Source organism: Nomascus leucogenys, chromosome 7b, assembly GCF_006542625.1.
Source record: "Nomascus leucogenys isolate Asia chromosome 7b, Asia_NLE_v1, whole genome shotgun sequence".
Lineage (NCBI taxonomy): Eukaryota > Metazoa > Chordata > Mammalia > Primates > Hylobatidae > Nomascus > Nomascus leucogenys.
Window position 1 is genome coordinate 75,430,715 of NC_044387.1, and position 13,834 is coordinate 75,444,548.

The window sequence follows — 13,834 nt, forward strand, 5'->3', positions numbered from 1 at the left end:
ATTTTAAAACATGCCGTTTAGAAAACCAAATTTATCAGGCCTAGAGTTCAAGTAAAAGAAAATCTGAGATAATGAAGTCTGGAACACTGGGCCTACATTCTGCTCCTGACTGTGCCCTTGGGTAAGACATTGAACTTCCCCACCCCAGATTCATGTGTCTAAGGAGGGTGTAGGATTTTGTAGCCTTCCTAGTGATGGCATACTATTAATCAGAACCTTAACCAGCTCTATTCTCACTATCCCAGTAAAATGATGTTAAAAATTACACCTCGTGACATGAGAGAAGAGGGGAAATTAATTACAGATTACAAAGAAAGTGTGGGATCTAATTTTAGGGTGAGATGTTTTACTGAACCTCTAGTGTTGGTCATAGCACCTGCCATATAGCAGGTATTCAATAAATGATGTGTAATGGGTGGTTAGACTGATGGAAAGGCAGGCCTTCCCAGTGATGGTAAAGGACCTGGAGCAAAAGAGACCTGTGGTTGAGTCCTGATCCCTACCCATTAGCACAGTGACTAGACGAAGTTATAAGCCTCAATTTCTTCCTGTGTAAAATGGAGATAATACCTCATAGGGTTATGAGGATTAAATAAGAAAATGCTTAGTTCAGCGCCTAATACACAGAAGCACACTGTAAATATTAGTTATTATTATTACTAATACTGTGATCATATCTTCCATCCAAAGACTTCTCTGAGGAGCAGGGGGCATTCAGAGATAAGAAGCCTGCAGGTGGGAAATCTGTTAGCCTTCTAGGGCCTTAGGTTTCTGCGGAACTCTGCACCTCTTCCCTGTCCTAGTTCTTAAGAACAGAAACTCTCCAGGGACCTCCGGTGAGGTAGTGGTGGGAAGATGAGATGCAGAAGTAAGCTGGGACGTGAGCCTCAATTTCGGCATCTTCTGCACTGAGACCCAAGCGGATCTTGCTTGGCCTGTATGCGTTACTGGGGGAAATGGATGTAGGCCTGAGCGCCGCAGTTGAGAGGGCGCTGCCTCGGGGCCGACCACCCGGCGGGGACACTGTAGCTGTCATTCCTCCTTCTGCAGGCGGGTAGGGGAAGCGGTGAACAAAGTGGGAGTCTACCGCTCAGCACAGTCTGAGTGTTGACCAGAAAAGTCTAGGCTCTTTCTAAATCTCGCCGCCAGACCTGGTGACCCATTCGCATGTATTTAAGGCGTTTGCACGCAGAACGTTATCACAGAATGTAGCCACCTTTCTTACGATCCGGGAAACCAGAGGTCTCTCCAGCTACTCAGGGTAGAGGAATTTCTCCTATCTCCATGTGACATCTTCTGATTTAGAAGAACTAATGTGAGATTTCTCTTGGGCCTTTCCACCTACAGCGATAGTCTTCCCTTTGTTTAGCTAAAATTGAGGCAGGTAGGAAAATATTATTGGGGGGCATAAGCCCATTAGTGTGTAAACGTATTTTTATGAAGTGTGCCTCCAGGGAGCCATTAAAAACTGACGTCTCAACCACAGAAATAGATGAGATTTTGAGAACACTGAGAAGCTGACTTTTGCAAAGTAAATTTGCAATGGTCCTTGACGAAGGGGGGTCGGGGGCGGGGAGAAGTCCAGCCGAGAGAGGAGCTCATGCCACGCTATATTTTTGCAGTTGAAAAGCTGCCTAATCATCGCTAACCGCTTCCCGCATAAGAGTTCTGGGAAGACTTCAGAAACAAGGCAAATGAAGACTTTTCACTGCCTCCTTCGGGCTGCCGCTTCCGGAAGCCGAAGTCCTAGCACGCAGAGCAGCAGGAGAGGGCTGCTTTCAGGCAATTCCACTGAGCAAAATAAATCATTTAATGGCATAACGTTCTGGCTTAAAAAATTGGAATTTATCAGAGGCAAAAATATCCTTCAAGAAACTATGGACACTCCGCGCCCTCATTCATTTCCATGGCAGCAGAGTATCTGCATCTTGAGCCACCTATACAGATTCATGACTCATATCGCTCTCACCTCCTTTCTTTTTGAAGTAAAGCCCTTTCCAAAGAAGGCGGCCAGAAAATGGACCCCACCGGGGGAAAAAAGAAAAATGAAACGCAAATCAGTTTGGCACTGCTTGCGTCTTCCAAAACGCGGTGGGGACAAGGCTATTGTCTATAACTAATTCTTTTATGTATATAAAATGTATACATATGTATTTTATATACATAAAAGAATTCATATATATGTATATAGCTATGTGGAGCCGTGAAGCAATTCTCCATGCTTTTGTCTCCCTCAAGTTCCCCAGGTGGAGGCAGTCATAAGCATTATAAGCCGCCTTAGTGACCACCAGGGACGGAAACCGTTAATTATCACGTTTCCTTTCATCTCCAGGGGCCCTTTGGCCCGTGACACAAGAGGCTTCGGTATTGGCGCTTTCCCAGAACTGGACCAGAGGAGCCAGTTCAGAGTCTGACGTCGGGTCTGCATTGAACGTACACACAGAGGTCTATCAGACTCCCCCGATTTTAGCGAAGTGTGCTGACTGCTGTGCTGCTAGAGGCTAGCAAGCTCCCTGTGTGCAGCTGATTAGTTTCAGCAACTCGCCACCTGGGCGCCTTTCTTTAAATTTTGAGAGTAAACTGGGAAAATAAAAAAATCTCCACGTCCACTGGCTCTCTCCCCTTCTCCAACTTCCTCTTTCGACTCGTTTGTGGTCCTCTTTGCTGGGACTATAATGTGATGCGCAATCGTTTGTGAATGAACAAAAGTCACCGGCAAGCAGGGAGACGGGGACAGATCGCTGACGACAGATTGAGGGTGGCAGCAAAGGCCCGGCCTCCGAGGATAATGGGGAGCCGTTTTCCCTCACGCCTGGTCTCTATGGCCTCCTTCGTCTTCCAGGTAAGATGAATGTTCCTTCATCCATCATCCGCAGAGTACCCTCAGGCGTGCGTAGAATCTGCTGATGAAACCTATTAGCCCCGACTGGGCAGCTTTGTGGAGCCAACCGAGGCTCTCCATTGTGGCCTTTGTCTGCAGAATTTAAGCATTTACATAATGCATTAGCACGGAACTCAGCACCGGGTGGGGACATCGCGTGCCGAGCCTGGCGCGGCCAACGCTTCAGCCGCTCCCTTACCCGGCAGCTGCCTAGGACCACCCTCAAGGATGCATTGGAGTCGGGCTGCAGGCGCACGGGCAAAGAACTTAGCATCTCATCCAGGTACTTCGCCTTCCTCGGCCGTCTCCGGGAGGTTATGCTTAAAGTCATAAAAATAAAAATAAAGGGAGGCGGACAAAGTTTCGGTGGGTGAACTGAAGCTGGGTCCATGTGACCCTGAAGCCGGAGAAATAAACTTAACATGAATCTTGCTTTCCTGGAGGAGGTTGGGACTTCGCCGTTTTTCATGCCGACCATTGGAAGCTTCGTACTCAACGGCCACAGGTGCCTAGGAGCGCAGAGAGGCCTCGAGTTCGAATCGCCGGCGCACAGGGCCTGGACTGGCAGGTAGCGACCCCCCTCAAACCCCCCCCCCACACACACACACCCGCGCGCCGGCTGAAACCATGGGGGATTCAGGGCATTTGAAGAAAGAGGGGCTGGGTGCGGTGGCTCACGCCTGTAATCCCAGCACTTTGGGAGGCCAAGACGGGCGGATCACTTGAGGTCAGGAGTTTGAGACCAGCCTGGCCAACACCAGCCTGGCCAACATGGTGAAACCCCGTGTCTACTAAAAATACAAAAATTAGCCAGGCATGGTGCCTGTAATCTCAGCTACTTGGGAGGCTGAGGCACGAGAATCGCTCGAACCTGGGAGGCGGAGGTTGCAGTGAGCCCAGATCGCGCCACCGCCCTCCTGCTCTGGGTGATAGAGCAAGGCACTGTCTCAAAACAAAACGAAAGATTCGGTCAAGAAAGAATCTGCAGGCATTCGAGGCCCTCGCACTTGGCAAAGTAAATGCAATCTATTAAGCCGAAGTCCCTCATATCTATCCTTTTAGAAGAAGGTGGTGCAACTCAGAAATCTCGCCCAAGAGGACTTTCCACCAAAGACGACCCCTAAGTGCCAGGAACTCGCCCCAGTCCCGACAGGTGCAGGACCTTTCGTGCCGCCACACCTTGGGACTCTACCTCCCTAAATAGGCCACTTAATAGCCAGTAGTGCAACCGGGATCCTGCGGCGGGAAAGAATCACTGTGCAGAACCCTGGAGCTGGGAGTCGGCCCGCCCTCCTCCCAAAGAAACCGGGATCCCGCGTCCTCCCCGCCGCCAGCGCTGCGCCCCGGCGGCACCCAATCAGTGAGCTTTCCGGGTCTGTGACGGCCTTCGGCTCCGCCCCCTCGACGGCCATAAAAAGTCGCAGCGAAGCCTGCACCTCTGAGCACGGCGCGCGGCCCTGTCCCCGGCACGGCCCCCAGGTGCGCTCCTTCTCCGGCTGCTTGTAGCACTGGTCTCACTGTCCCCGCCGTCAGCCACCGATTCCTTGTCCGTCTCATTCCCCATTGTGGCTTGGCTGAGCCCGTCGCCAGGCCTCGCTGTCCTCCTCCTTTGCCTTCCTCTCTCCTCAGAGGCCGTACTTTGCGCCATACCTCTCCTGGCCTGCAGGTGAGCAGCAGCGCAGCGCCCCTGTCCGGTGAGCTTAACTTGCCCAGCCCGGCCCCTGCCGGAGTGGCGCCGGCACCTCTCCAAGACTCCCTCTTCCCTGCAGGATGAAGAACCCCATGCTGGAGGTGGTGTCTTTACTACTGGAGAAGCTGCTCCTCATCTCCAACTTCACGCTCTTTAGTTCGGGAGCCGCGGGCGAAGACAAAGGGAGGAACAGTTTTTATGAAACCAGCTCTTTCCACCGAGGCGACGTGCTGGAGGTGCCCCGGACCCACCTGACCCACTATGGCATCTACCTAGGAGACAACCGTGTTGCCCACATGATGCCCGACATCCTGTTGGCCCTGACAGACAACATGGGGCGCACGCAGAAGGTGGTCTCCAACAAGCGTCTCATCCTGGGCGTCATTGTCAAAGTGGCCAGCATCCGCGTGGACACAGTGGAGGACTTCGCCTACGGAGCTAACATCCTGGTCAATCACCTGGACGAGTCCCTCCAGAAGAAGGCACTGCTCAACGAGGAGGTGGCGCGGAGGGCTGAGAAGCTGCTGGGCTTTACCCCCTACAGCCTGCTGTGGAACAACTGCGAGCACTTCGTGACCTACTGCAGATATGGCACCCCGATCAGTCCCCAGTCCGACAAGGTATGATGTGTGACTCCCAGGGGAAGCGGGCTCCGCGGAGATGCCCCCTCCCATCCCTGACCTTTTCTCTTCTCCGCGAGTAGGGATCTAATTCCTGGACACCTCCCCCACCACTTCCATACCATTCTTTTTTTCTTTTTGAGACGGAGTCTCGCTCTGTCGCCCAGGCTGGAGTGCAGTGGCGCGATCTCCACTCACTGCAAGCTCCGCCTCCCGAGTTCACGCCATTCTCCTGCCTCAGCCTCCTGAGTAGCTGGGACTACAGGCACTCGCCACCACGCCCGGCTAATTTATTTTTGTATTTTTAGTACAGACGGGGTTTCACCGTGTTAGCAAGGATGGTCTCGATCTCCTGACCTCGTGATCCTCCCGCCTGGGCATCCCAAAGTGCTGGGATTACAGGCGTGAGCCACCGCGCCCGGCCTTGCATAACATTCTTAAGGTTCTAGATTAAGTAAGGAAAGTTCTGGTGTTCCTAAGGTAGGCTAAGTAAATAAGCAAATGGCAACGTGCCTTGCAGGGTATCTCGAAATGCATAGAGAAAGGGTGTGGCAATGCAGGACCGCTTCCAGAGATTCCAGAGCTGCCCAGTATTGCTGCAGAAGTCATCAGGTGCCCACCCACAATGTAGTTCAAACGACAAAGGGCAAGTGACTGGGGGTGGGGGATACAAGGAATCAGTCACTGCTGCTTGCAACTTTAACCAAGAATTTCACTTGAAAGGAAGAGGTCCAGAGTTTATATTTAATCCATAACACTATAAACAAAGTTTGTGCCTTTAAAATAAGGAACCACGCAGTTTTCTCCCTTTGAAAGTTGCATAGAGGGATTTTTCATTGCTTGCTATAAGCTATCAAAATTCCCAGTAAGAGGGCCTCCCTGGTAGGTCCCTTATTCTTGTGTTGGTGCTTCAGAGTTGTATTTTCCTTGGTATTCTGAATTCTTTCTGGGTTGGCTTTAATCCCCATCTAGACTTCCTCATTGTTAAGGATCCTTTACCCATTAGCCCTAAAGGTAGAGTACATTGTTTATGGGTTCCCCAGAGATCAATACAACTAGTTTTCAAGAAGAGATGTTAAACATTGGAAGGTAATTTTTATGAGTATTTTGAAAAATACTCATGATTATTAAATTAGCCACAAATCCAAAGGGAAAAATGGATTTTTATTTCCTTTTAAAACCTCTTAACTTTTAAAGATAGTTAAGATTTTAAGCCTGAAACTTCATTTACAATTGGAAACTTTCTCAGCCTTCATTGCACTTGTTAAAGAAGTCATTGTTAATGTTCAGTCTTTATAATGGAAACCCGGGCAATAACATAATGAGCTTTAGTGTTACTCTCCATGTTTAGATACGTTTGGGACCAGAAAAAGCTAAGTCAATTTTTTTCATGTAACCAGTTTTTAATTGCTCCACATCTTGGTTAATATTTTTGACCCATTTGGGAACATCTTTCTCTATCCTCTGTGGGAGAGCATGGAAGTATTTTGCTTTTATAGATCGGTGTATGAAACTCCTTGTAGATTTTATAGAGCCACAAAAGACTCAATCTAGGAATTCTTTTCCAAGTAAAATAAAAATACAGTTAGAGCACTGTGCAGCGATTCAAGAATCACAGCTCTAGTCCAGGCCTGTTTAGAAATGAACTCCACCACATTTACAAACACTGGCTCCCAAAGTGTACAAAAGGAAACATGTCAGATTTGCTTAGGAACCAAGCAAATCGTTTCTCTAAGGAAAAACAGTATTTCTATCAGGTAATTAGGAGTTACCCTTTCGTGGAACACATATAGCGCTGCATTATATATTTCTACAGAAAAACAGTAACTAGTGCTTTTGTAAGGTAGTAAAATATTTAATCTGCATAAATAACTAGTCGGAGTAGTTTTTCATCTTTGGAAACTTTGTCAGGGTCTCCAGAAGTAGAGAAGTGTTTTAATTGCTGTTGCTGCATAGCACCTCTTGTGAAACTGAGTTTTGTCTTCACTTTGAATGGTCTAACAAACAATTTGGCCACAGAGTAGATTTCCCGGGGGAAAAAAAAAGTTTTCATCCCAAATTTCCTAATTCTACAAACTGTTTCGAACACGCACTGAGAGAAGTAGGTCATTAATACTGAAGGAAGGACTGGTTTCTACTTTTTAGAAACATAAGAAATTATTTGATTCTGGGTCTGATTGTTGAGTTCTCCATATATGCAACTAATATTAACATGAGAGTTACAAAGTTGCCTCTTACTTAAATTTGAGTTAATAAAAACTCTCAAGAACACACTACCCCTAAGGAAAACACTGTAATTAGTTTGCAAATGAATGAACTGGAAAATAACATTTACTCCTTTGTGGTAATACTCTTTTTTACAAGTTTAGAAGTCATAAAATTATGGGATTTTTATAATGCTGTTGACAATCAGTATTTTGTAAACTAAAAATTCCTTTGGTTAATAACTATTACTATTACTTATGCTTTTCTACTATTTTTTTTTTACTTTGTTAATACTGCTCTTTCATCGCCAAAAATGATTGCAAATGCCCTTTTTAATTTGTGTGGATTGAGTGCTCACAAAAGTGTTCCTACAGACTTATTGACCCCTTCTAGAAATTTCCTACTGTTGAGCACCACTAAAGATGCCTGCTGGTCTGCTGACCAAGTGAACAGGAACAGGGCATTAGACATGAGTTGCTTCTTGAGAAAAATCTGCTTTTGTGGGAAATACAGTCGAAAATGATTCTGATTGACTTAATTATAAATTATCAAGGAAAAAAATAAGGATAACTGTATTTACAACTTAGTCATTTACCAAAATATTTGTCTTCCATCAACCTCCTTTTCTCCCTGTCCTGAAAACTTCAATTTGATCTTCACCACCTTAAAATAGTATACTTCTCAATGCCTTGCTAATTTATTAAAAAGAGACAAATAGTATGTCTGATAGAAAAATAGGCCAACATCTAGATAAGAGTTTCACGCTTGCTTAGGTAATTGTGTAAAAGTATGGATAGAGATAACCATACTGTCAAAATGGTATATTAAAACATATTGAACTTGTTCATTCTATCCCTTAAGAATTTGGAAACCTAGCTGCCCAGTACCATGTAAGCCACTGTAGAAAACCCTAAAAGCATATACAATGCCATGTCTAGAAACAGAGCTTAAAATTAGTATGAATAGCAAAACCCATATAGAAATGACAATCACTGCATTCTGGCATCAACGGCAATATGGTAGAGATAATTGTCAACAAATAGAGTACTAATAATAATCATTGTAATACCTTACATTTATACAGCATGTAGAAGAATACAGAGGACTTGTGCATCAAACATCTCAGTTAATCCTCAGAACAATTTGAGTGTTCCCGTTTGACTACTTGAGGTGACACAGCCAATAAGAGCTGGAGCCAGGACTCAGACATAGGCCATCATTTCTAAGTAAAATTATTTTTCTAAGGAAAACATTACACATATTAGAAGGATGCATTCCTCAGGGGTAGGAACAATATTTGTCTTTTTTTCCAGCAGCCAGTTATGTGTCACATAATTGATCCTGAATTTAGCATATTTAGTCAGGAAGTGGGATTTGACAATAAAATTAGACTTTCTATGCCTGTAGATTTTGAGACATAAAAAAGTTATCATTGGTGTCATTAGATTTTAGAATGGCAGATTGGAGGAATTGAATCTACCTTTAATTGGCCAAATTCTATTATTTTTACTCAAGATTAGAGACACCTCTTTGCTCATCTAATTTTAAAATATGCTGTTGTTATTGATAAGCAGTTTGATATTTTAAACCTTTAGTCCTGGATAACTATGTGGTTTTGCTTTCCATAGTTTTCTATAAATGCTGTATTTACATAGGCAACTGCCATTATTAACTTAGTTGCCTAAGGGATCATTTCTGCTACTATATGGTATAGAATCAGAACTGGACTCTTAACATTGTAAATTTTCTTGTAAGTCATAAGAGAAATTCTAGTTCTTCTGGTAAACAGAAAATAGCTGGGAAAATGATTTACTGTTTGATATATGTGATTCTTCTTGGGTTTAGCCACCTTTCTTAATTTTCCAAAATTTTATTTTCCAGTTTTGTGAGACTGTGAAGATAATTATTCGTGATCAGAGAAGTGTTCTTGCTTCAGCAGTCTTGGGATTGGCATCTATAGTCTGTACGGGCTTGGTATCATACACTACCCTTCCTGCAATTTTTATTCCATTCTTCCTATGGATGGCTGGCTAACTTCTTACCCCCATGTCAGTGTGTGTATTCTGTATGTAAATATGTTTATATTTATAGAGCATCAATCAGTATAAGCATTATTGAGAAAAATGTGACCTGTAACACTGTGTTCTGGATAAAAATGTGATTAGGAATCACGCAAAGTGCTTACTGTGTAAGCCCAAGAACAAAGGCTTTCTGAATCTTCTCAGGCAGTTCAGATTTAAAGTTCCAAGTTCATCCAAACCTTGGAAATACGACAGGTTGTGATAGAATTCAGCAATATGAGAAAACCAGCCCCTAAGATGATAGCCGCAAGAGATTAATTGTGTTATTTTTTTTCTCCTGTAATCCTTGTACTGTTAGGCTGAATTTGAAGATTGGAAGACTTATATTGAGACCAGTAAGTTTACTGTAAATTTACTTTGTTTCATTGAAAAAACAAATTGACAGACTTATACTAAACTGGAAGAATTTTCCTTATTCAAATGAAAACATATTTGATAACTGGTCAAAAAATAAGCTCATAATCTATTTTTTTCATGTAGTATATAAGTCAAGAATGTTTTATTGTCATTATGTGAAACCAATATTGGCAAATAGTACTTTAATGATAAAGTAAATGACCAGAAATTATAGAAATCTGTGTTTTCCAGTAAAAATAGCACTGTAGTATCACTTGAACGATTCGACTTGGCTTTAGTTACTAGGAAGCCTGGAATTCATTATTTTTTTCCTTTTATGTGCCACTGTGGCTACTTTAAATCACTCTGAGAGGTAAATGGATATAGGATTGAAGTTATGTGGGTATTTGGCATGTGTGTGTGAAATAAATATGTAGATAGTCACATATACACAGATTGAGAGACAAATTGTTCTTGATTGCTTTATTATCATAATACTAGTGTGTTCATTATAGAGTATCTGTAAAGGTGAATGTAAAAGTAAGTCCAATCTATTTTCTTATGTCCTTGAATTTGTAGTGTTAACTTGCATATATGTTATTGGATGGATTTTCTTTTAAAGCATTTACTAATGTACTCTGAAATTTTTAAAAGCCTTCAGATTTGTTTTCTAGTCACTTTTCTCCATATCATTTCTAATTATAGTTTATATCCTTAAAAGAAGGATGCCACAGTAGTATGTAAAACCCAAACAAGTAGAACCCAAGCGAATAAAATTATTTAAAATAATTTTAAAGTGGCTTAGTACTGCCAGTCATGTAAATTGATTTTGCTGAGGGTCTTGTAAGAATTGAGATATAACAATGGTAAAACAAGCATTCAAGCACTTTTGCAAAATTACCAAATTCTTAAAATGAAGCCACAGCTAGGCTTGCATTTCAGGTATTAAAATTGCTTTCTTAACTGTCAAGAATCACAAAATAACAAATCATATTATGAGTGAATATGGGGAGGGCGGGGCCAATCAGTCAATGATAATCTGAACAAATTTTAAGAGCAGATTTTAGATTAAATAATGTTTTATCACCACTAATTTGCCCACAACAAACTTAGTGTTTTTCAAATTAAATATTAAATTATTTAAGTATTTTAAATAATTAAAATATTAAATGACAACACCACAGAATATAGGTGTTCTCTGAACCTGTTCCAATCACTTAAAATTATCTTAAGTATGCATACATAAAAGCAACCACTATAAGAACTACTGTGTTAGTGGTTTTTCACTTACTGTGTATTACCGTTGTAGGAATAGTTTAAGGAAATTCATTTCTTAAAAATATAGTATCCTCAAATAATTAAATTTTTTTGCAAACTTTAGTTATTACAGGCAGCAAAAACCACTGTCTGAAACTAAATCTGTGTTCAAAGATAAAGACCCCTCATTAAAAGCCAAGGACATTCTTAAGATTGGAACTGACATAATTAGTCTTGACTTACTTCATTAAAGCAAGATTCAATTCCTTGTTCATTAGAGTGTTCATTATATGCCAGGCATTGACCAGTTGCAATTTTATGGTCCAGAATTAATATTATTATTCGTAAACTAGCTATAATAGAGTATATACAGTGCTGTGGGAATACAGGGGAAGAAGCAATTAAATCTGCTAGAAGGGTAAGAGAAATCTATATGCAGGAGGCAATGCTAGCATTAAGCCAAGAAATAGTGTGAGGCGATCTTATCACACTGATGTGTTCAACTGTTTATGGGAAAAGGAAACTAGGATGGTTTTATTTGTGAAATGTTCTACAACACTAGAACTGTTGAACTTCTTGGGAGAAAAGGAGAGTCTTTGTTTTGTTGTGCTGAGTTTGATTAGTTGCTTAACAAAGTAGAAAGAAAAGCACATCTTCCTGATCACAGTTATAAAAGAACCCCTGAGGCTGGATGCAGTGGCTCAAGCCTGTAATCCCAGCACTTTGGGAGGCCGAGGAGGGAGGATCATGAGGTCAGGAGATCAAGACCATCCTGGCTAACACGGTGAAACCCCATCTCTACTAAAAATACAAAAATAGCTGGGCGTGGTGGCCAGTGCCTGTAGTCCCAGCTACTCATGAGGTTGAGGCAGGAGAATGGCGGGAACCCAGGAGGCGGAGCTTGTAGTGAGTGGAGATTGCGCCACTGCACTCCAGCCTGGGCAACAGAGCGAGACTCCATCTCAAAAAAAAAAAAAAAAAAGAAGAAACCCTGAGCCATTAATGTGTCTCGTAACTTGAGGAAGTTCACAAATTTCTCTGGGCTTCATCCGTTAAGATTCATCCTTATGCTCCTGCAAGTCTCTTATATTTATGTATTTCTATTCTGATTTCTGAAATGATAACCTAGTAGTGTCTGATGAAGTTTTTTCATGCTTATTTTATTCTTTGTCATAGATGAAGGAAGAATAGGACTAACTGGGGCTAAGATGAATTCATGTGTCAGATACTAGGCAGGTGTTAGGGATGAAATGATTAATGAGGCATGGACTTGTTCCTCAGAGTTTATGGCCCAGTAGACATAACTGTATTAGGACTTTCTGCAGTTGACATTTGCATAAAGCTGACTGACTGAAGGAACAGAAAGTGAGACGGTTGATTTTAACAGATATGACCAAATTTATACAAACCATGTACCAACACTTGAAAGATGGGTGGATATTTTCCAGGAAACAGATTTCGGGCAGGACATTCCATGCACTGAAAATAGCATGAGCAAATGCATGAAAATTGCCTACAACATGCCTGGCACATAGCTGTGAGGTACCCTACGAGTTGTTGACTTTGAAAACATGGACTGCACAGGGCATTCAGGCAAGTGCAAGTGGTTCAGGGGCCAGGGCAGAGCAAGAGTGCTGAGTAAAGATGTCAGAAAAGGAAAGCAATGGTCTGGTACAAGTCTTGTGTAGAACAAGAAGTTTAGACTTTTGAACAGGCAATCGAGATTTGGGGTTCAGAAAGATAAATCCCAAAAATATGGAGGACAAAGGGATTCATTTTAAAGGACTAGCTAAGATGCTCAATCTCTAAAAAAAAAAAAGGATCTGTAATCGTGAGAGTGGAGAGAAAGGTTGTTAAGGAAGAGTCAACAGACTTTAGCAAAATCCTTTTATTTGATTCATGCATAACTCTTGATGGAGTGTCAAAGAAGACTCATTCACTTTTCTTTCCTGCCAGAAAGTTGGTTCTTGCAAAATAGATTAACTTGATGACTATGTGTATATTGGATACTCCTAATTTTAGCTCTGTTAGATATGTTTCTTTCTAAGGACAAGCAACTATGTATAGATTTGTTGTTTAAATTTTTTTTCAGTATATATATGTTTCTTGTTTTTCTATTTTTCTACTTCATACTGTTAATGTCAAATATCAAAAATGTTTTCCAGTAATATCAAGTTATGGCAATGGCAAAAGTCCTTGTTGTAGATGAGAAGCATATAAGAAATGGTTGCCAATCTTTGTTTTGTATGATCTATTTAGGGTTTTAACCAACCTAGATCTGTCAGCTAAGCTAATTTTATATTTGGTATACATGCATGTCAAATAAAGTTAATTTTACATACTATTCTCTCTTGTCTTTGAATTTTAAATACATAAATGTAGATCACAAACTTTTTTTTTCAGCATGGTAGCCTGAAGAATTTTGCCTCTCCAAGCTTCCTTTACAGATTACCAAACATAGTTTTATGCATTTGAAGTTAAAACTTTATGTGGCTCTGTCTTCAGACTGATAATATCTATGTTATCCATATCTTGAAGCCTACCTTGATTGTGTAGGAATAGGTTCTGTGTAATGTTAAATAACATATCCCTTCTCCATTGCACAAAATTAAGTAACAATGACAACAAATAATTAGTCATAACATGAACTCTATACAGTTGACCCTTGGGCAAAACAAGTTTTGTTTGTTTGTTTTTGTTTTTGAGACAGCCTGTCTTACAGGCTGCAGTGTAGGGACAAAATCCTAGCTCACTGTAATCTCAA

The 13,834-nt window shown here is 42.0% G+C and overlaps 1 protein-coding gene across 2 annotated transcripts; it reads left to right on the forward strand.

The window, feature by feature from the left end:
• The first annotated feature begins 1,207 nt into the window (after window positions 1-1,207).
• LRAT (lecithin retinol acyltransferase) lies at window positions 1,208-13,410 on the forward strand. 2 transcript variants are annotated; one of them, XM_003257866.3, is made up of 3 exons: window positions 1,208-1,261; window positions 4,651-5,191; window positions 9,278-11,336. In XM_003257866.3, the coding sequence occupies exons 2-3, from the start codon at window positions 4,652-4,654 to the stop codon at window positions 9,428-9,430; spliced, it is 693 nt and encodes a 230-aa protein (XP_003257914.1). In that variant the 5' UTR covers window positions 1,208-1,261; window position 4,651; the 3' UTR covers window positions 9,431-11,336. The 2 variants fall into 2 exon arrangements, with proteins under 2 accessions (XP_003257914.1, XP_030672119.1); XM_030816259.1 differs by lacking the exon at window positions 1,208-1,261 and adding an exon at window positions 4,293-4,547 and having other exon boundaries at window positions 9,278-13,410.
• Window positions 13,411-13,834: the final 424 nt, after the last annotated feature.